Raw genomic sequence first — 26,936 nt, forward strand, 5'->3', positions numbered from 1 at the left:
GAAACCCAGGGGCGCGTCCATCCGGCCTTGCGGGGAGGGAAGGGAGCAACGACAGAACGGAACGAACTTTGGCAGTGGAGAGACGTTTGGATCTTCCTTGGTTTTGGATTTCCTTTGGAGCAGAGGTGAGTCTGGTCTGTTCTTGGCTAGCTAGCAAGGTAGTTACAGGTGAGCGTCCGTCGCGCGGCTTGACTTGGCGTCGTCTGGTTTTTGGATTTTTCTCTTTTTTTTTTCTTTTTTTTTCTTTTTTTTATTCCTTTTTTACAATTTCTTACTTAAAGCCAAAGAGTTCGATGTTTTCTTTTTTATTTCTTTATTTTTTTTTTTACAAAAAAAAAAAAGGGGGAAAAAATTAAGAGAGAGATGAAGAAAAGAAGTTTCTTTCCTTCTGCAAGCGAGCCCCTTGGCAGTGCCAGTATGGGCCAGAACCAAGCTGGCCTCTCCCCATGTCACTCCATGGCGAGGCTGCAGCCACATCCCTCATCCAGAAAGCAAAAAATAGGACAAACCCCCTCCCCAAAAAAACCCAAAAAATACCCAAACCACAATCCCTCAACTGATAGAAAACCAACCAAGAAAAAAAAGAAGCCAAAACTAAGACTGAAGAGAGAACAGAGAAGACCGGTATTTGCCTTAACTCCACTTAAAGCCCAGTTTGAGGATCCGTGAGGATTATTTGTGAAGAGCTAGAGAGGTCGTTTCGGAGGTCACACGAGTCAGGTAGCTGAGGAGATTGCATCGAGTGCAGTCCGTGTCTCTTGGAGAGCGGTGGCAGCAGCGTTGGTCCCAGCCTGGCTCAGCGGGACGCGCTCTCCACCGGAGCCGGGGTGGCCGGCGTGCCGGCGCGGGACGCGGACACCGAGCCCGTCTCGCTGGGGCTGCTGGCGATGGTGGCCACCCCGTCAGGCTGCCCCGGGCCCGGTGGCAGCCCCACACCGGCGCTGGGGGCAGCGGGGGCCGGCAGCCCCTGCAGAGTCTGCCCGCAGACGTGGTGGTGCTTCTCCCAATCCTTGTGCTGGCAGAAGGAGCCGCAGTAGCGGGCGGTGTTGCAGCCACTGCAGGTCTCGCTTGCTTTGCGCCCGCAGTTCCAGCAGCTCTGCGGGGATGCAGAGTTAAACCTCAGACCTGGATTGTGCACCCGCATCCCAGACCGTGCACCCGCATCCCAGACCATGCACCCCATCATGGACCATGTGTATGCGTCCTGGACCATCACAGCATCCCCATCCTGGACCATGCACCCCATCATGGACCATGTATCCACATCCCAGACTATGCATCCCCATCCGCAACCATGTATCTGCATTCCAGACAATGCACATCACTGTGGCCTGCGCATCCCTGTCCGGGACTACACACTCCATCGTGGACCATGCACCCACATCCCAGACCGCGCATCCTCATCCTGGACCATATATATCATCCTGGACTATGCATCTACATCCCAGATCATACACATCATCCTGGACCGTGCACCTCCACCCCGGACCATAAATATCATCCCAGCCTGCGCATCCCCATGCTGGACCACACATCCCCATCCTCAACCATACACCTCATCCTGGGCCATGCATCTGCATCCCAGACAATGTATGTCATCCTGTCCTACGTATCCCCATCCTAGACCATGCATCTACATCCCAGACCCCACACATCATCCTGGACCGTGCATCCTCGGCCTGGACCATGCATCCCACCGCGTGGTGTTGCTGAAGCCCCCCAGTACCCACGCTTGCATGCAGAGATGCTGCAGAACCTGACTGCAGAAGGACCACATCCTATACGCCCGTGCTGCCAGCAACCCTGTCCCCCCCAGCTCTCCCCTGCCAGCCCCCACCTCGCTGGAGTCCTCCTGCTGATTGATGACGGTGAGGGCATCCTCGGAAGCCTGGCGCTTGGCCTCGGCCAGGGCTCGCTCCATCTTGGCTCGCTCCGTTGTGATCAGCTCGTGGGCTTTCCGCTCGGCGTCCGACACGGCCTTCTGCAGCTCCGACATGGCCTGGCGCTTCACCTCGTTCACGGCTTCTTCTGGAAGGAAGGGAGCTGAGCATGGCACGGGGTGTGCGGCCACCCCAGCCCCTGCTCTGCGGTCCTCCTCTGCGGCAGTGCCATGGGGGGGCTGCAAGCATCTGCTCCCCACTGCAAACCCACCTCAAACCCTTCCAGTACCACAGGCACCCAAGCAGAGCGCAGGGAGGGGATGGGGCAGAGACCCTGCTGGCTTGGCACACTGATGGATGCTGCTGCCTGCCCTGCACTCACCAGCCTTCCTCCAGATCTCCTCCGGCATGTACCCAGAGAGGGGCCGAGGTGTGAACTCCCGGTGAGCATCTGCAAAAGAGAAGAGGCGATGCCATGAGGAGATGCTGTCCTCCGCAAACCCACCCTCCAGCAGCACCGGACCCCCAGAGGAACAGCACCGGCACCCCAGAGAGGGGCACAATCCCCCTGAACGCACCCCATGGCCCCGGGGGTCAATACCTAACTGGGGTGCCTCGGAGGCAGAGGAGCTGTTGTGGGGCCGGGCGGAGGGGGGGCTGCCCTTCTTCATGTCCTCGGCATCGCTGTAGCGCCGGATCCAGTGGTTGAGCTCCTCGCGGTCGGCCTCCTGGCACCGCCGCAGCACCGTCAGCGACCGGCGCGTCTTCTCCACCATGTCCATGATGCAGTTCAGCAGCTGGGGGGAGAAAGAAACGTCAAGGTGTGTGGGGGTTCTGCTGCATGCAGCTGGAGGGGCTGCGGTGCATAGCACAGGAGTGGGGGATTCAGGCTACGCCAGGCTGTGCCAGGGCTGGGTACCACTCTGGCTGCGGAGAGCAGAGGATGCACAGGAGCAAAGCCCAAGGGGGAACACGGTGGGGATGGAGGGCAAAGCAGGGGGAGGCAAAGCACACGCATGTGGGATGATATAGGATGTGGGGAAAGTGGGCATTACATACATTGTTGAGGTGTTTCCACTCCTCTGCCCATTCCCGGTCAGTTAGCCTGTGGTCGATCACCTCCTCCTGCCGTGCCCCATGCACTGCTGCAAGGCAAACAAGGTCAGACCCCGCAGCACCCATCTGTGCCTGGGGATCATGGGGGTCTCCAGCCCTTTGCCTGCTCCCTCAAGCCCTGGGGGATGCCAGCACTCACCGGCGGGCCGCTGGCGCTCACGGGGGTCAGAGTGCCGGTAGACATCACGGTAGTGATGCGCCATGGCCATGTCCTCCAGGCGGTAGTGCTGGGGCAGCGGGGGAGCAGCCGGGGGGTGCCCCATTCCATTGGGAGGGTGGCTCAGCCCGTTGCTGGGGCTGTAGCGCTGCGCCGGGCTCATGGTGCACGGCCGCTTGCTGAGGTGCTCGGGGTGCAGAGGGTCTCGGTCCAAACCGTTCTCTTTGGTCCTGGGTGGAAAGGAGGAGGTTGGTCCCTGCCAGGCACCGGTGTCCCTGGATAAACACCCAAAGCATCCCCCTGGCTGGTACCTGTCTGGCGTCCTCCTCTTGCCGCTCTCGCCCACCTCCAGGAGCAGCTCGGAGGAGTCGATGGGAGAGGAGGCATTGGCGTCCAGCAGCAGCTGCTCGTGCTGCGCCAGGTACTGGGCCGGGGTCTGCTTGGCCATGCGGGCGCAGTGCAGCAGCTCCCGCTGCAGCAGCGGCAGGTTGGCCTGCGAGGGGATGGAGAGTCTGGTCCATGGCACCGTAAATCCCCCCACAGCCCAGCAACCTGCTGCTCAGAGCCCCACGCTGCAGTGAATGGGGTCCTGAGCACCTTCCCCATTTGCTGCAGTGTGCCCGGACCAGCTGGGCTGCTGGGGGAACATATGTGGCACCCCAGAGGGTTCAGCCATGTGCTGACATGGGTACAGCTTCAACAGAACCCTCCTGCATCCTGGCAGGGCTGCAGAGCAGCATCTCCTACTCTATCCCCACAGCTTTCACCCTGGGGACCTGAGCACCCAGGCTGGGGAGCACCCAGCCCATCTGGCACCCATGGGACATGAGGACCAGCTATGAACTTGCATCCACCACGTCCCCCCCCCAGCACTGCAGCCCCTGGGGGCAAGCAGAGCAGCAGGAATCCAGCAGCAGGGACCCTTTTTGCCTGGGCGCTCTGGCTGCCAGCTCCAGGTTTCTCTTTAGGCAGCTGATCCAGAGCCAAACCCCATCTGTGAGATCTGTTAGCGCCCAAGCCGGAGATGTTCGCTGCGGGAAGACCCTCCCCTTCCCTGGCCGGGGGAACAGCCCCACACAGAACCCAGCCAGCCCCAGTCTGGGAAGCACGCCGAGCCCGGCTGGTTGCAGTTAGGATAATGGGAAACATCTGGAGCCTGCGGTGGGAACAGCTGGGAGCAGGGTGCCAGGGCGGCCGCCGCGCGCTTGGCAGCGGGACAGCAGGAATGGATCCCAGCCTGCCCAGGGCTATGGGGCCACCAGTGCCCACAGGGACCCTGTGAGCCAGGGATGCACCATCCCCTGCTCCCGTAGACCCCTGCTCCCAGGCAGGAGGACAAAGGGGGTTCTGCTGCCCCCCGGCCACGTTTTGGCTCTGCTTTCCCTTGCCAGGAGCAAACGGCTCCGGCAGCACTGCAGGCAGATTCCTGCGGGATTCATGGACCTCTGCTATAGGGGGTGGTGGAAAAGGGGCTTTTTTTTTTGCTGTTTTTCATTATACTGAGGGACAGGACACTGGGGTTGAACATCTGCCAGCAGCGCCGGTGCTGCCAGGTGGCAGGGGCAGGGTGAGAGCGCAGAGTCAGCATGGAATTAAAAGGCAAATACTAAAAAAGGGGATTTTTAATGAATTGCAAATGGTCACCAGCTGGGCTGAGCCCCTCGCTTCATTGCAAACAGCCCCGGCCTCGTGTGACTCCGCACGTGCAGAGAGATGGGTGTACAAGGGATGCCACACGTGTGCCCAGGGGGACATGGGCAGCCCCACAGCGCCAGCCCTGGCCCCAAAGCCACCCACTGAACCCCCTTTACTGGTGATGCTAACCCCGGCATTCCCGCATCACCCAGACTTGGTCACCCACCTTGAGGAAGGGGATGACGAAGGGTCTCAGCGGGAAGTTGGTGGCCTCCTGGAGCTTGGCATGAAACTCCTCGATGGTGAGTGTGGAATTCTGCAGGGAGAGCCCAGGCTCAGCACCCCCTTGGAGCCCCCAGGGGGATGCTGTGCTATTTCTCCCTATTTATGCTCCTTTGCCATGCTTCAAGGGAAAACCACCCTCGAAGGAAAACCATTCTCCTGGCTTTCAGTGCCAGCAGCTGGGACCCAGCCCTGCCCCCTGCACTGTGCTGTGCAGATCCCAGGAGATGCTTTGCAGACAAACCCCATTTCTCCATGATTTAGGACCCTCTTTCCCCTTTAGCAGCATCCCCATCCCTAAAGGCAGCTGCAGGATCCCCTCACGGAGCATCACCCCAGTGCCGAACCCATGCGTGGGGGACGTACCACGAGCCCCAGGACGAGGGTGCGCACCCGCTCCCCGATCTCGGGGGAGATGTCGTTGCCAAACTGCTGCAGCGTGGTGAGGAAACGCTTGAGCTTGGAGAGCTGCCGGGCACCACAGGCTGGAGGGAGCTGGTGCGTGGACAGGGAGGCAGTGGAGGAGGTGGCCGGCCCGTTGCTGAACCCATTTGGGGTGGATGGGGCCCCGTTCATGGCAGTTGGTGAGTGGCTGCTCCCGTTCATCACTGTGGGAGAGAAGGGATGGGAGGTCAGAGAGGATGGCTATGCCCTGGCATCATGGGGATAAGGCTGGCATGGGGGGACCGGAGCATCCTGCTGGGTACCATGGGGGTGGCACACCCCTGGAGGCTCCGGGATGCTGCTGCATCCTTGAGGCCGCATCCTGGGCTGGTTCCTGGTGCTGTGAGGAGCTTTATAAAGGGATATATGCTGTAAGGATGCAGTGCATGCCCTAGCGCGGCGTGGGACTCATCCTACTCCTCAGTTCTCAAGGCAGCCAAGAGAAAGGGTGGTCAGCACCCTTCTGGAAGAAGCCACAAGCCATTTCCACAGACCCCAGCCTGGCTTGCAGCACGCTGGCACCTCCATCCCCACTGACCCAGCCGGGAGGACAGAAGCTGCCATCCCGTGCCAGGGGCCGTCTCATTCCATGGCACGCTTCCCCATGCCAAGACACCCAGTGGGGCCACCTGGGGGTGCCCAGCGGCAGCGTGCCCGGCCCCTTGCTCTGTGCCAGCCCTCCATGCACACCCCACGAGCGCAGGGACCCCTTCCGCAGCCAGCACCGGCGCTGACACGCATCACCCCGCGTCCCGGCCACCTGAAGGCACCCAGGCATGCACCCCGCAGCTCCCGGGATCGCACTCACCTCGCGGTGCCGCGGTGCCCTGCCTGCCCCGGCGGGCTCCCGCGCGCTCTACGGCTCGGGCAGCGTCTGCCGCCCGCTAAAGAGGTGCCGAAAATAACCCCTTGGCCACAACTGCTTCTGTTCCCACGACAGGTGCGTTACTAAGTTAGACCCTGCACATGTCCGGGGTTCGCATCCCTGTGCCCTGCCAGGGGCTGCCGGGGGGGAGCACAGGCTGCCCAAGCCCCCCTGCAGCTCCCCGTGGTGGGGGGGGGCTGCGGCTGCGGCTCGGGTCTCTCATGAGAGCGGATGCTTCATTTTACTTACAAAGACAGACCATCGACCATTTCAAGCAACCATGAAAACGGCCGCGAGGCAGAAACGTCGGAGGGCCAGCGTCTCGATCTGCAAGCAAAATAAAACACGCTATGATGAGAGAGCAGAGGGGGCAGCTCTCGGACGGGGTCCCCGCAGGGAATACTCCTCGATGGTGGGTGAATGCATGCCATGGGATGGAGCCGGGTCCCTGCATCCCACCGCAGCCAGAGGGATGCTCTGCGCTTCGGGGCAGCCCTGCACAGCCCCAGCACAGGGGGCTTCTCCCTGAGACCAAGAACAACCAAAACACCACTGAGCTTCGGGATGAGCTGCAGCGACGAGGCCGCGGGCATCTCTGTCCTTGCATCCTATGCCGAGCCGACCCCAGGATGCCACACCGGCCCCTGGGCTCGCATTAAACAGCAAAACCCCTCAGAGCACAAGCTGATTTCTAACTAGAGAGCATCAGGCTGGGATGGCAGCGGGGCCGTCACGGGGAGCACTGGGGTACGGCACTGGGGCTGCGCCTCTGGGGGTTGCTCTAAAGATGTTTTCTCCCTGCTGGGGTTTTAGGCTTGAAGCAGCTACAGCCTGATCTAGTGGGAGGTGTCCCTGTCCATGGCAGGGAATTGGAACCAGATGAGCTTTAAGGTCCTTTCCAACCCAAACCATTCCATGATCCTATGAGCAAAACCCTTGTGTGCGCATGCCCAGGATACGTCCCAGCAGAGCTGGAGGAACTGCTCACGATTGCCACCACCACTCCTGCCAAGGGACCAGCCTTGGTCCCTGCCAGCCTGGACCCTGCCCTGTGTGTGCCTTGTCCAGCCATGTGCCAGGACAGTGTCACCAGCACGGAGACCTTTCCTGATGCAAACGCTGTGGGCATCCAATGAGCCCACTTGCCACGGGTACAGCCAGCTTCTTGGGGCTCCCCCAGTTCGATGATGCTACAGAGACTGAGGAGTCAGGCTCTGTGTCCCCACTCAGGCCTTTGATGTCACCACGCCATTCCTGCCACTGCAGCTGGCCGGGACAGTGCCCTGCCATTGCTGGGTGCCACACGTGGACAGGACTCGCAACAGGACCAGCTCCAGCCCACAGCATCCTCCATCCATCTCTCTGCAGGAGAGAGCACCCAAGGCCACGCACTGCTCCGTGACAGGCAGGAGAGCAGGATGTCCCCACAGTGCCATTGTGCTCCCCACAGGCGCATGCATGAGCTGGGGTGTGCAGCCCAAAGACAGTCTCCAGTGCAAGGACGGGTCACGCCACCCCACAGCACAGCCAGCACCATGCAGATCCGAGGATGCTGCAGGCCCCGGATGCAGCGCATGACCTGGAGGCGAAGGGAGGCAAACCCCCCCCTGCCTGGCATCACGTCCCCATCGCCATCCCGGGTACTCACTGGTGTTTGGTGTGAAGGACGGGTGCCGTGTGGCTCCCTGCGTGACGGCTGGCGGCGGCGGAGGCATGCTGGGCGGCGTGGACCTGGACTGTGTCTTCACATCGGCCGGCGAGTCGGGCATGGTGGCGGCCGGCGTCTCCGCGTTATCTGCAGGGACAGGACACAGGGGGGTGAACGGGGGTCCCCGGCCGGGTTGGGGGCAGAAGGGACCCACGGGGACCGCAGGTTGGCCTGGGGGTCTCAGCTAAACAGTGCAGGATGGCAGCAATCCTTGCCCCGGGCACAGCTCGGGCAGTGGTGTCCTGTGTGCCTGCAGGCTGGTGGGGATGGTGATGGACCTCTGGTGCGTCCACACGACGGTGAGGATGGTGGCCTCTGCCCAGTGTGGATGCGCTGTGGTGGGGACAGGGCAGGACAGGGCTCTGCCGCTGCAGCACCGGCTCTGCCCCACACGCAGGGCACAGAAGGAACGTGTGTGTCTGCAAAGCCATCACTGTCACACCCCGGCATGGTCCTGCCAGCGATTACCTGCCCACGTGTGGGGAATCCTCACTAACCCCTCACCATCCCGGGCAGCTGCACTCGGGGCTGCTGTAATCCCAGGCAGGGATTACGCACAGGCAGTAAATCATGGGCTCCCTATGGGAATGTGCCAACACCGTGCCCTCCGGATGGCCAGCGGCGGCACAAACCCAGTGCGGGCTCTCAGCCCAGGGTGATGGTGGTGGGATGGCCACAGGTGTGAGCACTTGTGGCACAGTGATCTGTGTGCCCAAAGCCATGCCACTGCTGACACCAGCCCCAGCCAAAGAAGGAAGAGGCCACCACGGCTGCCCCCTGGGTCCCCCCCGGTGCCCCGGTACGCTCCCCACCAGGCGAGGCTGATAAACACTAATCTAATATTCAGGCTTAATCCATTGCAACTGCTGTGAGATTAATTGAACCCTGTAAGAGCACATTGTCCTGGCTAAATAAAACCGGGGCCTCATCCCAGGCAAGATGCTATCAGGGCTTGTGCCGCAGCCAATGCCGCACACAGAGGAGTGGGAGATGGGAGAGCTGGGAGCAAGGGCCAAACTCTTGGGTGGTCAGCATTGTGGTCCCACAGTATCCTCCCAGTATGGGATCATCCCTCCCTGCCCACAGCACACCGGAATCCTGCAGATGCTTGGATGCTCATGCTCCCGTTTCCCATTCCTTGCTCTCTTCTCCCACTCCAGCCACAGGAGAAACCCCAAGACCAAGCTGCATCCCTCCCTAACAGTTTCTTTACAAGGCCTGCCAAAATAAATGGTAAATTTTGAAAAAAACACCTTTTATTTCCCTTTTCATGGAAATGCCCATCTCTGGGCAAGGCTCTTCCAAGCCTTCCGGTTTTCCAGCCCTGACAGCAGAGGATGAGCCATGGTGCAGGGAGGCATTGCAAGATGCTCTCAACATCTACGAGGCTGCAGCCACCCCTGTGCTTAGCCTGAGGCTCTGGTCCTCCACACAAGAGCAGTGGGGCATGGGGACAAGCCGCAGCAGCTTGGGGACAGTGTGGCAGCTTGCCTAGGTGAGGGCACCTGAAGGAGCTCCAAGCACAGGTTTGACCCTGCTGCTGCTTGCAGGGAGGAGGAGGGTCCAGGCTGCAAGATGCTCACCCCTGCCTGCATCCTCATCTCTGCCCGCATCCCTGTTCCTATCTGCTTCCCTGGCATTGTCCCTGTCTGCATCCCTGTTCCCATCTGCATCCTTAGCAGCATCCCTGCCTGCATCTCCATTCTTGTCCCCCTTGCTGTCCTGATGCTGTACGCATGCCCACACTGAGAGGAAAACACAGATACACTCATTCTGGCATGCACATGGCTTTTCCACAGCTTCCTTCAGGAGGAAAGTTTCCACAAAGCCTGGCTGTGTTTTCTCTCCTATTTTCCTTAATTTTCCTCTGAATCCTAAATTTTCCCTGAGGTGTTCTCAGTCCAAACACCACCACGAAGGCATGGGGTGAGGAATGCCCCCAAATCTGATGGATTTTCCAAATGCCCAAAGCAAACAGAACCTGGGATACCCACAGGATCTGGCCACCAACCCAGAACTTTTGTAGGATGGGGCGAGCTCTGTGGTGGATGAGGGGGGGTTTAGGGGCACAGTGCAGCCTCCCAGCAGCACCTCCAAACAATAATTCCCCAACACGACTCAAACCTCACTGGAATTTCTTTTTCCTTCTCCTCTTTTTTTTCCCCCTCTTTTTTTCTTCTCTTTCTTTGGGGTAATTTGTCCCAGCCGCTCGGGGCTGTGTCTGTTTTCCTCCATCTGGTTTCCATTAGGCCTGTGCAGCCCAGATGAATAAGTAATAATATAAGACTAAAAGGATTAGTATTCTCTCCTTGGCTGGTGGGAGTGGTGTCCCCCACCCTGCCTCCAGGGGCCAGCGGATGCTGGACTCCACACACCCCCGTGTGACCCTGAGCCCCCCATTTGTCACCCCGCAGGGTTTAACCCCACACACACTGGCCTGGGCATGGTCACTGCTGCGGTGGCTGATGGAGCCTTGGCTTGCCTATAGCACCCAACCCCATACTGCCCCAGCAGGGTTGCAGGGCTCAGGGTGTGCGACCCCACTGGGCACAGGCAACCCCTGAATCCCAGACTCACAGACTGGTTTGGGTTGGAAGGGACCTTAAAGCTCACCCAGCTCCAGCCCCTGCCACGGGCAGGAACCCCTTCCACTGGAGCAGCTTGCTCCAAGCCCCTGTGTCCAACCTGGCCTTGAACACTGCCAGGGATGGGGCAGCCACAGCTTCTCTGGGCACCCTGTGCCAGCGCCTCAGCACCCTCACAGGGAAGAGCTTCCTTATATCCAACCTGAACATCCCCTGTTTCAGTTTGAACCCATCACCCCTTGTCCTGTCACTACAGTCCCTGATGAAGAGTCCCTCTCCAGCATCCTTGTAGCCCCTTTCAGATACTGGAAGGCTGCTATAAGGGTGTCTGCTTGTCCGTGTGCTCCTCAGTGCTGGATGCTGAAAAGCACCAACACATGGCACTGTGCAGTTATGCACACCAGCAGGCACCAATGCACAGCATCACATGGCTGCAGGCTGTGCAACAGACCAGGACACCAACACACGACCAGGCTCCCTGTCCCACCCCAGGCAGCCTTGGGCAGGAGACAGGGATGTGCCAGCCCTAGGAGAAGTCTGATGACTGTGGAGCACCCGGGCTGGCTGCTCTCCTCTCCATCTCAATGATGGGGATGGAGAGGGCAAGGAACTGCCCTGACTGTGGCCATCGGAAAGCTCTAGCTTCCTGCAGCCCTCCCCTGCCAGGCCAGGTGAAGCTTCCTGGGTGAGGAGAGGGTTAAAAGGGAATTAAAAGACCAGCATCCTTCATGCTCTCCAAATGGCCACAAATGAAATCCAGATGCTGGAGGCGACGTCTCCTGAAGCCAGGCTGCCTCCGAAACAAAGGCAGGCAAGCATTCCTGCTCCTCAGCTGCTGCTGCCACGGGGGCCAAGAACAACTCCCTGATAAGATGGCGAGGGACCCAGCTATCCCAGCTGGAGCATGTTAGGGAAGCGTGCGGTGCTGGCGAACAGGCAGCAGCACCGGCCACGTGCATGAGCCCGGTAGAGGTGGTGGGAGCTGCAGGACACCGTCATCTCCCTCCTCATCCTGATCCACTCCCCAGGGATGCAGTGATGATAAGGGTAGGTGACAGCAGGCTCATCCCCGATTACTTGCAGAGGGACTGCGAGGAGGACAGCACTGTGGGATGCAGGAGGGACGTTCCCAATCTGGCAGCTACCAGGGACCCATCACCAGGGTGTCCCCTATACATATTCTGGGGAGCCAGGCTAGTAGAGAAAAGCCTCAGCACGTGTCAGCAAAAATGAAGCCTTTGAAAAGGAAATCCAATTAATTAAACCCTCTGCACAAGATGTAAATGAACTTGCGTTTGGCCAGCTCAAGGCACAGGGAGCTGTTGTTGCTGTGAGGGTGATGGGACATGGATGTGCCCAGCGGTGCCAGCGCCACGCTGGCAGCAGGACCACACTGTGCTCAGGTACCTCTGCACTCAGCCCTGCCAGGCTGCTGCCTGCACTCCTGCCTGCAGGCAGTGATGCTCAAAGGGATGCCCATGCCTCAGGTGGCATAGCTCTTGGGGTGCCCTGCTCCTCCAGCCAGGGGGATGGTGACAGCCTGGCCCAGCGCGGGTGACAGCACCAAGCCAACCGCCCCACAAGTTTGGGCATTGCCCCTCTGGTTTAGTCTGGCTGCTCAGCTGAACAGGACCTGCCCTGCCACTCCTGCACCACCACAGCAGCCCTCTGCAGTAGCTGGTGAACCAGCCTTTGTTTCTGCCATCCTCACCATGCTCAGGGGCATCCTGGAATGGGTCCCACGTCACTGGCCCAGGTTGGGATGCTCCCCACCCACAGTACTGGGAGGAAAGTGGGTTTCACCATAGAATCATATAGTCATGGAATACCAGGGTTCAAGGGACCTCAAGCACCATCTAGTCCAACCTTTCATCCTGATTCGCTTTGCTTTCCCTGCAGTCCCTCTGGGACAGCATCCCAGTACATCCAGCCCTGCTGGGGGAAGCACCATGGGCAACGCTCCTCACTCAACTCCAGGGCAGCAACAGCCAGCAGGGATCCTGCTGCCTGGTCCCCTTCCATCTCCCCCATTGTGGCAGTGACAGCACAGCTCCATGTGGGACACTGACACAGGACCAGGCTCCCTGATGTGCCCGGAGCCCAACAAACCCCATTTCTCAAGCCACAACAAGCCAGCCAAAGACCCAAACCTGCTGCCTTGCTCGGTGCTGGCAGTGCCAGCCAGCTCTCATCCCGTGCTGGCATGGCCAGGGTGGATAGGAATGGCTTTGATTTTCCTCGAAACAACAACAACAACAAAAGCCAAAAAGCCCTCTCTGTTTTACAAGCCTTCATTTGCTATTGTTTATGTAAACAGGTAAATTGTTTCGTATCTCAATTAAAAACATCTGCCACATAAATGAATACCAATTAACTCATCCTGTTTTTAATTACTCTGTTAATTACACACAGGCAGCAAAAAGGATGGCAGGGGAATAGGGAGAGCATGCTTACAACCCCCCCTTCCCACCTTGCTCTTGGCAAGGATCCGAAATGTGCCCAGATAATGATGGATTAAGGTGGGTGGTGGATACCGTGGCTTGTGGCCAGCTCTGGCGTGGCAGCTTCTTCCTGGCTGGCCCGGGTGCTGGCGGGGCGCCTTGCAGGGGTATTTCCCAGCACCCTCCCAAGAGATGCCCTGTTTCGGAAACCCCGGGTCCCATGGGACACCCCAACACCACCTGCATCATCCCCCGTGCTGGCAGCAACTGCCACACAACCTGGCTGTTTTTCCCAGCGTCAGACCCATGTCTGCTCTCAGAACGCGCCCCAGGGGAGAGAAACCTCGGGATGCTGCGTGGGGAGGGCGGGAGGATGGAGGAGGCTTCACACGAGCAGCATCCTCATGGACCAAGCGCATCCTTGAGGTGCCCCTGGGAGCCCTCCCGCTGCCGAGGGTCAGCAGCTCTGCATGGGCACAGCAGCACGGGGTGGATGACACCCTCGAGCGGGGCCAGCAGCAATCACCGAGGGACCCTGGGCGCCGCCAGCCCCTCGCCCCCCCCCCAGCTGCGGGAAGCTTTCCAAGCGAGCAGATGGGGCAGGGAAGCGGCGGCAGCGAGGGGGAGAGCAGAAAAGGCTATTTTCTCACGCTACATATTTTACAAGTTGAACATTTTGTGCATTTCAGCCTTGCCTTTAAAAGCATCTCGGGCTCAGCACCGGCACTTGACGTTGGAGCCTGTGAGTCAACAGCGGCCGGCGGCAGCGTGGCCTGCCAGCACACAGAGGGGACGGGAAGCGAGGTCCCCCCGCCATGGAAAGGGCCAGGCTCGGGGGCTTCCCCTAACCCACTGGTGCTGCAGGAGCTGCAGCATGGCCAATGCCCCCCACCAAGCCCCAAGTTGGAGCACAGCATCTGCTGCAAAATGCTGCCTGCAATGTCCTGCCCCAGTGCCGCCGTCTGAGCTATCCCACCAGCAGCTCCCGGTGCTGCCCGCACACCCTCCCTGCTCCCCAGCAGCCTCATGATCCTGGATATTGAAGAAACACCATGAATAAGCAGTGCCAGGGCCAGCCTGGCACAACTGCAGGCATGCGGGCAGCTCAGGGGTGAGGCTGACCCCACCAGCAACTCCATCAGTTGCCCCTCTGCCTGGGAAACATCCGTGTCTCACTGCAAACCCCCTCCCTCGTGCAAGGGCTATGGATCCATCAATCCCTGCACAGCATGGCTGTGCTGGAACAGCAACTGGTCCAACAACACATTGCCAAAGGGGCACCCCAAACCAGACCCATGTCCCTTTGGGTGCTCTTTGAGGGCAGTGAGAGGGGCTAAAATGCCCCAGACTGCAAGTTCTGCAGCCACCCCACCACATGCACAGGGATGCTTGTGCCCAAAGGCCGTCCTAAGGGCTGGAGTGGGGACAAGTGGCACAAGCGGCCAAGGGACTCTGGAGGCAGAAAGTGGCTGGGGAAGGGAAAACATCCTCCTGCACATGCCAGTGTCCGCAGGGAGCTCCCTGCGATGTCCCTGCAGTGTGGGAATGCCGAGGCACCGCCGGCTCCCCAGGGACCCCCGGCTGGATCCTGCCCTGCAGCTGCCAGGATGGTAACAGCTCCGAGGGGTGCCGAATCCATCCGTGCATCCCCACAGCCTCCGGGCTGCTGCGTTGCTGACTCTTTGTCTGTTTGTTAACCACGGGCTCCATTTCAAGGCGATTTTTACCCATGTGAGATTGAATCAAACATCACAGGGGGAAAAAAAAAAAAATATCAATGAGAATTTTGCAAAATAAACAGGAAATCCCTTGGATGTTTTCTGGAAACATTGGTCAGCATCTTCCGAAGGGAAGCTGTGTGCTCGTCAAGGTGGGGTTGCCCCTACGGAGCCTGAGCACGCTGGGAGGGAATGCGCAAAACAAGCTTCAGGATGTCTAAAAATAACCCCCAGACTGGGCAATGGCACCAACGCCAGCAGAGCCTGGGCAGGGGGGTTTCCTCTGTGCCACCGGCATGGTCTCACCCCATGCCAGCCATCAGGAAGCTTCCAGCTTGGGGACCCCCCTTGACCTCAGCCTGGAGGGGCAGTTTAACGCTGCCCATGGTCCAGCTTAGAGAGCACGGGTCAGGGCTACAGCACCCGACCTGCATCCCCTCGACCCCAGCGGCAGCACTGAAGCCCAGCACCCGTGGGCTGTCCCTGCTCCCTCCCAGGGCTCAGGAAGCCCCGCTTGGCAGGATCAGGCCCTGATTTGCCCAAATCCTTGTGCCCACCACGGCTGTGTTGATCTGCCCGGAGGCAGAAGCAGTGTGGGTGTTGGTGGCAGGGCTGCTGTGTGTCCCCGGGGGACACTGCCACCTCCTTGGCTTGGCTCGGGCAGCCCTGCAATCCCTGCCTGGCTCACCAGCAACCCCCTGACCCCTGCCAAAGGAGATAACAACAGACATTTAGGGGATGCCTCTCCTCCCCGGCGGTCCCACAGCACCCCACATCCTTCCCCTGGGCAGGCGCGGGGCAGGGGATGCTGATCTGCCTCCAGACTGTGCCGGGATTTAACCCGGCTGCCGGCAGCGAGCGGAGCCGAGAGCTCCTTTCCATTGCAAAGCCGGACACCGCGCAGCCCAGATCCTGCCCGGGGTTTTCCACACGTGCAAACGTGGCTCAGAAGCAGAAATCCAGGGAAGGGACACAGGGGGCATCACCAGCTCTGAACCCCCACCTCGCACACTGGCTGCTGGCAGCATCCCGCCCCCCCAGCCATACACCCAGGCAGAGGCTGGGGGGCTGCTCGACCCTCCTAACCCAAAGCGGGGCTGAGCACCAGTGTCCGTACATCCTGCACCCTGCAAGTTTCCAACGTAAGAGGCAAAACCTGCACCCACACGAGGCCTCAAAGCTGCCCCCCAAACCCAGTGCCCACCACCCCGCACCACGGGAGAACAATCTCTCCCCCCCCCCCCCCATCCACCTTGTCTTTTCCTCTCTACAGCCCAACATCTGTAATCACACGTTTTCAATCGAAACACTACCAACATCTGGCTGTCCCCAGGTAAAACCTTACCTGCCAGCACAGACAGCAACCGGGAGGCAGCAGGCAGAGAAAAACCCCCTTCGCACAGCCAAGTTCACGTCCACTTGCCTCCCCAACCACAGCACAAGCAACGCTCGAGATTCCTGCCTGTGTGGAAACGCTCTGCGCAGGGACCTGCCCTACACACCTCCGGAGCCCTGAGCGCCTGCCCTGCGCGGCAGCTCAGCCCCGTGGGGCTCCCACTCAAGGACCACGGGCAGCGGGGCTGTCAGCATCGTCCCTGGCTGCTGCTCCACGTTCACTGTGGAGTTTTGGGTTTGCTGCCCCGTATCTCCGTGCCCTGTGGCATAGCAGAGCTCACCCCTCTGCGGCGCCGGGCAGACGGATGTTTGCAGAGAGTCTTCAAGTCTCTCGACAAAGGAGCGGAGAATTAATATTCCTTTTAATTAAAGGCACCAAAATGTCTTTGTTCCTGAACAGAGAGAAAACAACAGAGGGAAGAGCTCAAAAGCTCCTTTTAAGCTAGAGACGAGACCATCGCTAGATTCAAAGACACTGTCAACGTGCACGTGACCTCAAATTAAAACAACCCAAAATGAAACCCAGCGGCGGCGGCTCCTCTCCGAAAGAGAAGGGAAGTTGCGAAGTTTTCCTTGGCTAATAGGGGAAAAAGGGGAAAAAAATCCAACAAAAGGTGCGTTCAACCAGAGGAGCGCCCTGCAGAATCCGAAGGCACCATCCAGTGGCAAGGGGAGTGATGGGGATTGCTGGCTGTGCCCCGGCCCAGCATCACGGAGGAGCCCGGGCGGAGAGCTGTGCCAGCCTTGCTCCATCCCTACACAGACAGCATTCCCTCGGCAAAGCCAGGCTGGAGCGAGCGGCGCAGTGCCAGCCAGCGCTGCTTAATGCAATTCTGATGGGAAAGCGAGAGCCGGACGGTGATTAATGGCTGCGAGGATCGGAAGCAGAGAGCTGGATCCCTTCCTCCCCAAATCCGCGTCCAACAAGCTGTCCCCTGTCACACGAGAGGACACCGCGCGTGTCCCCTGCACAGACCCGTGTCCTCGCACGTAAGCACAGAATTACTCTGCCGTAGCTGTAACTTCACAAACCAGCCCCGGGTTTCCTCCCACAGACTCTCCCGAGTGGATCAGCTCCTCCTCGCCACGAAACGTGGCTCCATCTCTCCATCGCCGGCGGCAGGAGCGGGATATGGAGCCGGAGGGCTGGTGGTCCCAGGAGGAGGGATACAGGGATAAAAACCACATCTCCCGCCGGGCAGAAGCGGGGACCCACGGCCGGGGGAGGGTTTACTGCAGGGGGACACACGCACGCACAGACTCCCGTGGGTCCGGCCGTGCTGGGCCGCCCCGGCTCCGGGAAAGCTACTGCCGGGTACGGGAAGGGGAACGGTGACCGCTGCACAGACAGCGGGCCCATGCCCGCCTCCTCCCTCCTTGCTCTGCCCGGCGTCCCGGGAGCGGCCGAGCGTGGGGATGGAGAGACCGCGGCGGTGGGGATCGCGCTGGCTCCGGCACCGGGAGCATCCCCGTGCCCGGCGCGGCGAGAGCACCCCTGACACTGTGAGAACCCCGCGGGCACCGGGAGCTTCCTCGACTCCTGCGCACCCGGCAGCCTCCCCCGGGAGCAGCCCCGACACCGCACCAGGAATCCCCAGGGCACCAGGAGCATTCTCAGCCCCTCTTCCCTGCGAGCATCCCCTCCCTGGCACCGGGAGCCTCCGACTCCCCTGCGCACCGCGAGCATTCCCAGCCCCTCTTCCCCGGGTGCGTTCCCGGGCACCGGGCGCCTCCCGGTCCCCGCTGCCGGCCGCGGACGGCACTTACCGTCCTGAGCTGTGGCGGAGGCGTGAGGTAAGTCCCAAGGCAGGAGCCGACAGGACCGGCCAGAGCCGGCAGCGGCCCCCCGCCGGCGGCGGCCCCGGCCCGCTTAAGGCCGGCGCGGGCGGAGCGCGGCCCCGCGGCGGCGGCTGCCCCCGGCACCTGCCCTCCGCCGCCGCTCGCCGCGCCCGGGGCCGCCGGGGGCCGCCAGCCCGGGGGTCGGGGCGCTTCCACCCTCCCCCGGAGGGGGGGCACCGGAGGGAGGAGCGGGCGGAGGAGCCGGTAAATCCGCGGGGCCGGTTCACCCCCTGCACGCTGCCCGGCGGCGCATCCTCCGGCGCCGCGTCGCGGCCATGGGGCGCCCGCGGCCGCGCTCCGTGCCGCGCCGGGCCCCCGCAGCGCCCGCCGCTGCCGCCGCGCCGCCCGCCCGCCCCGGAGTGAGCGCCGCCCGCCCGCGCCGATGCCTTAGACGGCGCCGACACCGAGCCCGGCAGGGGGCGCTCCGCCGCCGCCGCCACCGGAGAGGGGCCCCCCCGCCTACCCCGGGGGAGGGGGACAGGGATGAGAGGGGCTGAACGGAGAAATGAGGGGTGACCGGGGATATGGGGGTGCACGGGGATATGGGGGTGCACGGGGATGTGGGGGGTGCACGGGGATATGGGGGTGCACGGGGATGCATGGTAGACCACGGGGATATGGGGGGTGCACGGGGATATGGGGGTGCACGGGGATGCACGGGGATATGGGGGGTGCACGGGGAGATGGGGGTGCACGGGGATATGGGGGGTGCACGGGGATATGGGGGTGCACGGGGATGCACGGGGATATGGGGGGTGCACGGGGATATGGGGGTGCACGGGGATATGGGGGGTGCACGGGGATATGGGGGTGCACGGGGATATGGGGGTGCACGGGGATATGGGGGGTGCACGGGGATATGGGGGAGCTGCATGGCACCGGGGGCTGAACGGAGAAATGAGGGGTGCACGGGGATATGGGAGGTGCACGGGGATATGGGGGGTGCACGGGGATATGGGGGGTGACCGGGGATATGGGGGGTGCAGGGGGACATGGGGGGTGCACGGGGATATGGGGGGTGCACGGGGATATGGGGGGTGCACGGGGATATGGGGACCTCAATGGAGACATGGGGGAGCTTCATGGCACCGGGGGGCTGAATGGAGAAATGGGGGGTGCACGGGGAGATGGGGGGTGCACGGGGATGTGGGAGGTGCACGGGGATATGGGGGGTGCACGGAGATATGGGGGGTGCACGGAGACATGGGGGTGCACGGGGATGTGGGAGGTGCACGGGAATATGGGGGGTGCACGGGGATATGGGGGGTGCACGGGGATATGGGGGGTGCACGGGGACATGGGGGGTGCACGGGGATATGGGGACCTCAACGGAGACATGGGGGGCTGCTTGGCACCGGGGGGCTGAACGGAGAAATGGGGGGTGCACGGGGATATGGGGGGTGTACAGGGATAAGGGGACTTCAACGGAGACATGGGGGCTGCATGGCACCAGGGGCTAAATGGAGACACAGGGAGCTGTAGAGCACCGAAGGGCTGCACAGGGTTATGGGGTCCCAAACAGAGACATGGAGGGATGCACTGGGTTATGGGGGCCTGCACGAGGATATGGGGGAGCTGCACAGCACCGGGGAGGCTGCGCAGAACCGAGGTTCTACACAGAGAAATGGGGGGCTGCATGCCACAGCGGGTCTCCATAGGAACAATGAGGGGCTGCACAGCACCAAGGACTCCATAGGCATATGGGGGGCTCCCCGGCACAGGAGGGGCTGCACGGGGCTTAGGGAGCGGCACAAGGACTGGGAGCAGCAGCCTGGGGACCAGAGGACCGTGCTGGGGGTGTATGGGGCTTGGGGGCTGCAGGAAGGTGGGAATTGCAGGGGGTTCAGCGTTCACAGGGGGTTGTGGGTGCTGAAGAATGGGGGTCAGTGGGCTGCAAGGGACCGGGTGTTGCTTGCATGGGATGAGGGGTTCTGCGAGGGAATGGGGCCAGGGCTTGTCTGGGGCCGTGGGAACAGTCAGGGGGATGGAGCTGGGACTGTCCCAGTCTGAAGTGAGGTGTGTGGGGGGCTGTGTGTGGGGGCTGCAGGCTGTGGCTGCTCTGCTTCTGTCAATGCAAGCAATAGCAGCAACCACATGCGCAGTCACAAACCCCACAGCCCTCAACAGCCACCATGCCCGTCCCTGCCAGGCCTCGGGGTGCCCTCCACCCTGCTTGGCCTCACTGGGGCTCCCTGGGGTGGCTGCGTGGCTCTGGCACCACAGGAATGCCAGCGGAGCCCTTCCTCTACAGCAGCGCAGGGCAATGGTGCAGGCACTCAGAGCACTGCTGCTTTCACCCGGTCGCAGCGTGCCCTTCCTGCGTGCCCCATACCCGATGGGGGGAACACCAAATATCCCCCCCAAGCCCTACTACGGTGTTGTCGCTTTCTTGTGCGCCGGGTAACACAAGCCCTGCTAATTTCCCTGTGCTGAAGCCCTGCCTCTTTGCGTAATTACTCTGCTTGGCAGCTGCCTTCCCTCTGCGAGATGCTGCGCGGAGCCTTTGCCACCCGCATGGTTGGTTCTTGTATTGCTCATCCCTTCCTGCTTCCCAGGGCTGGGCGCTGGGGACCGCGGTGGCTCTGCCAGGCTGCAGCATGGCTGCGTGGTCATGCATTGGCACTGTGTGATCGCTGCATGGGCTCTGCACAGCCAATATCCCCCGACTGCACCACCCTGACCCAGTGCTCCCGACCTCGCTCTGGACCATCCCAACCTCCAGCTCTCTTTCTGCATCCCTCATTCCCAGGGATATTTCCCTGCTGTTGCACTGCCTGTGCTGGGGGAGCATGAAGGTTTTGACAGCTCTTGTATCTACACCACTCAGCACTGCGTGTGTGTGCACTGGGCAGCATCACATACCCTGCACTTCTCACTGGGGCTCTCCCTGTTCCTGCTCTTCCCTTATTCCCTATGCCCTCATTCCTTATGGGACCCCTCTCAAGGAGCCTCTTGCAGGTGAGTTTCATTTGCAGAGGAAATCCACAAAAATTTGTGGAGGAAATTCCACAGTGGAGGAAAATCCACCCCATACACAGCTACACCAGCCCTGCTGTCCGCCCATAAAAATACCCCACAGGGCTCTGCTGGGATAAGCTGCAACATGCCCAGCTCCTGGTCAACTTGGGATGCAGTTGAAGGATGCTATCAAATACCTGCTGGCTTGGCACCATCTTGCCCCATGAGCAAAGGCAGATGTAGCCAGGCACGGCTGCCCATGCACCCTGCATTTGGGTGGCAGGGTCTGCTTCATTCCTATTCCACACACGCAGCCTGTAATTTTGGTCTATTGAAGTCATAATTCACTACTGTGAAAATAAACATTTGTGTTAGCTCGTTTTATTCAGCGGGCCTCGTCTGAATGTTAATAATTCCCTGTCGGCGTGCTTGCACGTGGGCACGGCCACTGGGACAAAGCCTGATCACCCGTGGCCATGTCCATGGCCACCTCCTTGCATGCTTTGGGTAGGAGCTCACCATCCTTTGCATGCTGAGCCGGGGGATTTCAGCAGAGAGGCAGGGATAGAAATACCACCGAGAGCCAAGCTGGGGATAACAAGGGAGTAAGATAACTGTACTATAAAAATGATGTTTAGCGAAGCAGATCTGGACCATTCCCTGCCCATGCCTGTCCCTGGTTCCGTTTGCTTACATTGTTTTGTGGGTGCTCCAAACCTGCGCCAGAGCTGAGGTGGGGCAGGCAGGAGGACCCCTGGGTCACCTTCCAGCTGGCCCCATGGCAGTCCCCATGGCTGTCCCCAGGGCTCACTCAGCCACCAGCCAGGGGGCCCAGGGCTCTCCGGGTTTCTCCCCGCTGGGTGCTGGTGCTTCCCCTCCGCATTTGCATCTTCCCAGCCTTTATCTTCCTCCCAGTCTCTGTATTGCTGCAATTACAGACACTTTAAAACACAATGATCTGGCTGTTAGCGTGATGGATGACAGAACCTTTCTGTCTGGTTTAAATCATTGCCGAGAGTGAGAGAACTTCCCCGGCTTAACCCCTTCCTGTCCCCACAGCCCAGGTCCCTGCCCAGCCCAGGCTGGGGACTGCCAGTTGGGTGCTGCCACGCGCTCCCACAGCACGGTGGGTCCCTTCGATAGGGACAGAGGGGGGGGCCTGGCATCCCTGGGGTCAGTGTTGGCAGGGAAACATCCCCCATTCATCATGTCCCCGGGTGCATGGGGCAGACGTGGCGCAGTGGGGCAGGCAATGGGGCCAGCCTCACTTCTGCCCCGGGGTGGGAAAGCAACGGCCGCGCTGGGAGATAAGTGCCTGCCAGCGCCCGATAGCCTGCGGCTGGATCTGTCCCAGCCCAGGGACCTGGCAATCCTTCCCCCGGCAAATCTGGAGCGGGGCAGGATGGGGCCCCACCGGAGAGGGTGGAAACTCCTGTAACGACTCGGTGCCGGTCACGCCGGTGTGTGATTGATGGCGCGGGGTGCAGCGGGGATTAACTGTACGCGTTACGGCAATTCACACCGCCTTTGTTTTGAGGAGCCAGCATCTCCTGACGCCTGCATCCTGCCCTGCTCCCACCACCATCCCCATGGGTGTCTCAGTCCCACGGGATGGTGTTGGTAGCATCATTCATCACTTCCGCTCACTGGTACTGGTTGACCAGCGGGGAGAAGGGGATGTCTTCCAACCCCACTGTGTGTGTGTGGGGAGAGGCTGCAGTGGGGCAGGCTGGGGAGATGCTGAGGACCTGCTCAAAGCAAAGGGCCTCCCCACAGCATGGCCTTTGTGCAAGAGGGAACCACCACGCCTGGCATAGCGTGTGCCAGAAGATAAGGTGCTCACTGAGGGCAGATGAGGGCAACTGGCACCAACCCTTGCAGGAAATGGTCACCACCACACACCATCTGGGCCCCATATCTGCCTGTGCACATGACCCCTTACCTGCTATCAGAGCCATGCACACAGGCTGGGGGGCAACACACTGGTGCCGTTGCTCACACTGCCCCCAGGGCAGCCCCAACCCCATGCTCCACTTGTGCCTTTGCAGTCACCACAGTGTTGAGGTCTCTTTTCACACCTCTTGGGTGCCCAGACATCAGTCCTGACCCATCACTTCTCTCCCTGTAGCTCTCAGCCCCTCAGCCTGCTTCTGGCCAGCACCAACATTATCCCCCTTCGCCTGGCTCTCCCTTAGGTCTCACAACCTGGGCTCCTTGCAGGAGCTGATTGCTACTCAGGCTGCATCCCTCCTTTGCAAGCCTCAGGCTTCTTAGGAAAGGCTTTATCCCACATTCCCCCCACTCGCTCTGCTTAGTCCTGGCATGCTGGGCAGCACCCATGGGCACCTGCACTGTGCTGGGGCTCCTGCCATGGCCTGGCTTTCACGGAGGCTTGTCTGGAGGCGAAGGCACTGAGCCGTGCTGCAGGTTTCCTGTGTCACCCCACCGGGTCTGGCTGTCCATCTGGGTTTCTCAATCTCCACCTCTTCCCTCTTGGGAGCAGAGCATCCCCGGGTGCCTCTTTGTGGTCCTTGCTGGATGTGTGAGGTCCCAGCATTTGGGGACAGTGTGGGGCTGGATGCTCACAAGCAGATGCAGCAATGCAAAACCTCACTTCACTCTAGGGTCCCCATTTCCCACAGGGACCTGTTTGCTCAGAGCATCCCTGTGGGAATGCCGTGCTTGGGCTGGCCTGGGTAGGGTCAGTGTGACCACGAATGTTCCCATTGCCCAGCTGCCTGCACAGATGCAGTGGCTGGAATCTCAGTGTCTGAATCCAGAGTGCCAGGAGCCAGGCTGCAGCCCCCGGTGTTCTTCCCTTGGCATTCCGCTTGCAGGAGCCCTGGCTGCGTTTCCCTGCACACTAGTGCATCGGGGAATGCGAGGGGGAGATAAGGGGCTGGTGGGGAGCCAGTGGCCGGGGAGACAGCTCGCCTGCCCGCTGGCTATCGCCCGCTGCAGCTGCATCCGCTGCGGTCACATCTGCTCGGCAGGAAGTGCTGCTCGCCAGGCTCTGATGAAAGGGGGATCCTTTGTGCCTGCCTTCCCTCTCTGCCCACTTGTGGGGCTCCCCGGAATCAGGGCCACCTCCCCTGCAGCAGCCCTGGACCCTCATTCCCTCAGCTGAAAGGAGCAGCCCCTTGGTTGTTGCCACCAGGAAGCAGATCCGGGGGCTTTGTGGCTTTCTCACAACTTCCATAAAGAAAAGAGAAAAAAAAAAGCATCTTCCATTAAAAGCAAAAAAACCCAAATCCTGTTTTCCTTGCTGACAGATTCGTTCCTGCTTCATGGCATTCAAAGGGAAACCAGCCCCTACTGCTTATCATCCCCGCTCGCCCTGTGCCACAGGCTCAGAAAAATCACTGGCTTGGCTTAAACACCAGAAGACTTTGGGAAACGACACCATTCCTATGGGTGTTCCTAAGGTTTTGAGGCTGCTGGGGGCCAAGTTTGCCTCTTTTCTTTGCCACAGAGAGTCTGGAAAGTGTTTTAATTGCAAAGCAGATGCGGCCATGTGCTGCCCTGCCTCTGGGAGCTGATGCTTTGAGGTGCACAGAGACGCTGCTGGTACCCCTGTGGCAGCACTGTCAGCTTCATCCTCAGGCAATGGGAATTCACTGTGACATGCTGAGCAAACCTCCCTGAGCAGCCTCAATGAGCGCAGTGTGATGGAGAGCCATGCACCTTGCTGCACTGCAAAGGTCCCTCCAGCTCCTTCTGTCCCTCCCCATGGTGCTTCTTCCCTTTGGAAGGCCAGGATCAGGCATGGTGCTGCCGAGCCTCCATGAGAGTCGTGGACCTGACTCCTAATACTGCCTGGTGCATGTGAGACCTCCATGCAATGCCAAGGGCTGAGGAGATGAGAGCATCTCTCAGACCTACCATTGCATCACGGCTGTCCTCCCTGCCCCTTGCCTCGTGGGCAGCCCTGATAGGGGTAACAGTGGGTTCACATTCCCCTTCTCCCCCACAAACACGGGGTACCTGCCAGCCCTCCCCATCCCACTGCTTGCAGAGGGCTCGTTAGGGATGGGAATTTAATTAGCTTGCATTGCACTTCCAACACCTCGCATCCCTGCAAAAATCGATCGGAGCTAGTGGGAGGTGGTGCAGCACAGCCTGCCTTCGCTCCAGCACATGGCTTTGCCCCAGGGCTGATCTCAGAACTCCCCCCAGGGCTGAGATGCCCCATCATTGGTGTGTGACTGCACAGAGGTCAGCGCTGATCCACGCCAGGCCTTGGGGAGCCACAGCCTTACAGCAGAGAGGTCTGGGATCCGTTACCAGGTCCAGATGCACCGCAGCGGCAGGGGACGTTGCGGCTGTCTCTGGCCACCTGCATCGTTTCCAAGTTCCCAGGCTAAAAGCAGGGCTTGTTATCAAGAGCAAAAAACGTGCCACCTCTGCTGTATTTCATTTCCCTTTCTCCACCTCTTCCCTGCCCACTGTGCATCGAAGATAACAGCTCTCCGTGCCAAAGCCAGAGCATGGGGCAGGCAACGGCCCTGCCAGCCCTATCGCTGCCTCGCCGGCCGCAAGGAAATCAGGAAGTTTGCAGAGATATTTGGCCAACAAAATAAACATTTCTCTTGCCAACAGCCTAACGGGCAGCTCAGCGAGCCTGCAGCAATCTGCATGGCTCCCATCCCTGCAGCCCTGGGGACAACGGCGCCCATACTGCATCCGCATGGCTCCCAGTGGGTGCCCATCACCGGGGATGCACCCGATATTGCTGCAGGAGGCAGATGGGGGGACAAGGACCCCAGAGCAGCTCCTACCTGCATGACATGGTACAATGGGGGCAGCACCCAGAGCGCACCCAAACCCCTGTCTATGCCATGTCCCCTGTCTGCGAGTGGTGGCAGGGCTGAGCAGTGGGGCAGGGGGCTGTGAGCAGAGCACGGCACCGGTGGGGATAGGGTGTGAGAGGGGAAGCGAGGCAGAGGGCCAGTATTGTTCACTCAGGGCAGACAAATGTCGATGACTCAGCCGGCAGCCGCTTTCCTGCCCAGGCATGAGCCCAGTAGGAGCCCCCCCCCAGTGCTAATACAGCCCCTTGGCCAAGGCCAGGCTGCGGGGTGCCCATTGCCTTGTGTCTGGCCATGTTGGTGCCAGGGGGATGCTGCAGCACAGGGCAGCTGGATGCCCTGGCCCCATAGAGCTTCAACATTCCCATGCTGCAAGCGAGCAGCTCCTGAGCAGCATGTGAGCTGCTGGCTCAAGAATGCATGAAAACACCCAGTAAACAGAGGATTGAAACCTTGTAAATAAACTGATTACTCATTATGGAAAGGTTAATTGCAGAGCAGGATGCACATGGGTCCCTGTGGTGGCAAACCCGTGGTGCCATGGGGTCAGCCATGCCCCAGCTCACCACTCCTGCTGGTTGGTCCCCACTGGGGATGCATTGATGGGCACTGGCCATATGCTACCCTTGGGGAGCACGAGCCCACCCAGTGCAAATCCCAGGGTCCAATGTAAGGCTGCATCGGACACTGGGGAGAGTCACCTGCACCATGGCACATGGCATGGACACAGCCACCCACCGCCTTCCCCCCCATCACTGCCTTGGCCTTACCTTGTCCGGTCCTGCCCGCTGCCCTGGAGGGGTGGCTGTCCGGCCTGGGGGGTCCTGTGAGCATGGCAGGGGATGGGTGTCAGCACCCTGACACAGCCTGCTCCACGGTCAGTGCTGGGGCCGTGCCGGGCAGGGGGATGCTGAGCACCGGTGAGGAGCAAGGTCCTGCCCGCTCGGTGCCACGAGGGCCGCTCATGTGCCGGCCGCGGCTGCGGTGACGGCGGAGCCGTGTCCCATGGCAAGGGGAAGGTGAACAGCTGCCGGGCAGTGATAATGCAGAGGGTGGGGGGGGCCGGGCAGCTGCGCCCGTGTCCTTCCCCAACAGGAACCATCTG

General features: G+C 60.6%; 1 protein-coding gene across 7 annotated transcripts; it reads right to left on the reverse strand.

Annotated features, from left to right (window-relative positions):
* Window positions 1-223: 223 nt before the first annotated feature.
* Window positions 224-26,936, reverse strand: CBFA2T3 (CBFA2/RUNX1 partner transcriptional co-repressor 3). 7 transcript variants are annotated; one of them, XM_057402220.1, is made up of 12 exons: window positions 26,602-26,936; window positions 8,028-8,174; window positions 6,629-6,706; window positions 5,437-5,678; window positions 5,015-5,104; window positions 3,465-3,646; window positions 3,136-3,383; window positions 2,940-3,025; window positions 2,482-2,677; window positions 2,263-2,331; window positions 1,757-2,025; window positions 224-1,096 (listed from the first exon to the last, which is right to left on the reverse strand). In XM_057402220.1, exons 1-12 carry the CDS (start codon window positions 26,663-26,665, stop codon window positions 797-799), a joined length of 1,971 nt encoding a protein of 656 aa, XP_057258203.1. In that variant the 5' UTR covers window positions 26,666-26,936; the 3' UTR covers window positions 224-796. The 7 variants fall into 7 exon arrangements, with proteins under 7 accessions (XP_057258203.1, XP_057258202.1, XP_057258205.1 ...); XM_057402219.1 differs by having other exon boundaries at window positions 1,757-2,028; window positions 26,602-26,934; XM_057402222.1 differs by having other exon boundaries at window positions 1,838-2,028; window positions 26,602-26,930.

Source organism: Pezoporus wallicus, unplaced genomic scaffold, assembly GCF_028554395.1.
Source record: "Pezoporus wallicus isolate ANWC-B61680 ecotype Strahan unplaced genomic scaffold, APGP_CSIRO_Pwel_v1 contig_13622, whole genome shotgun sequence".
NCBI lineage: Eukaryota > Metazoa > Chordata > Aves > Psittaciformes > Psittacidae > Pezoporus > Pezoporus wallicus.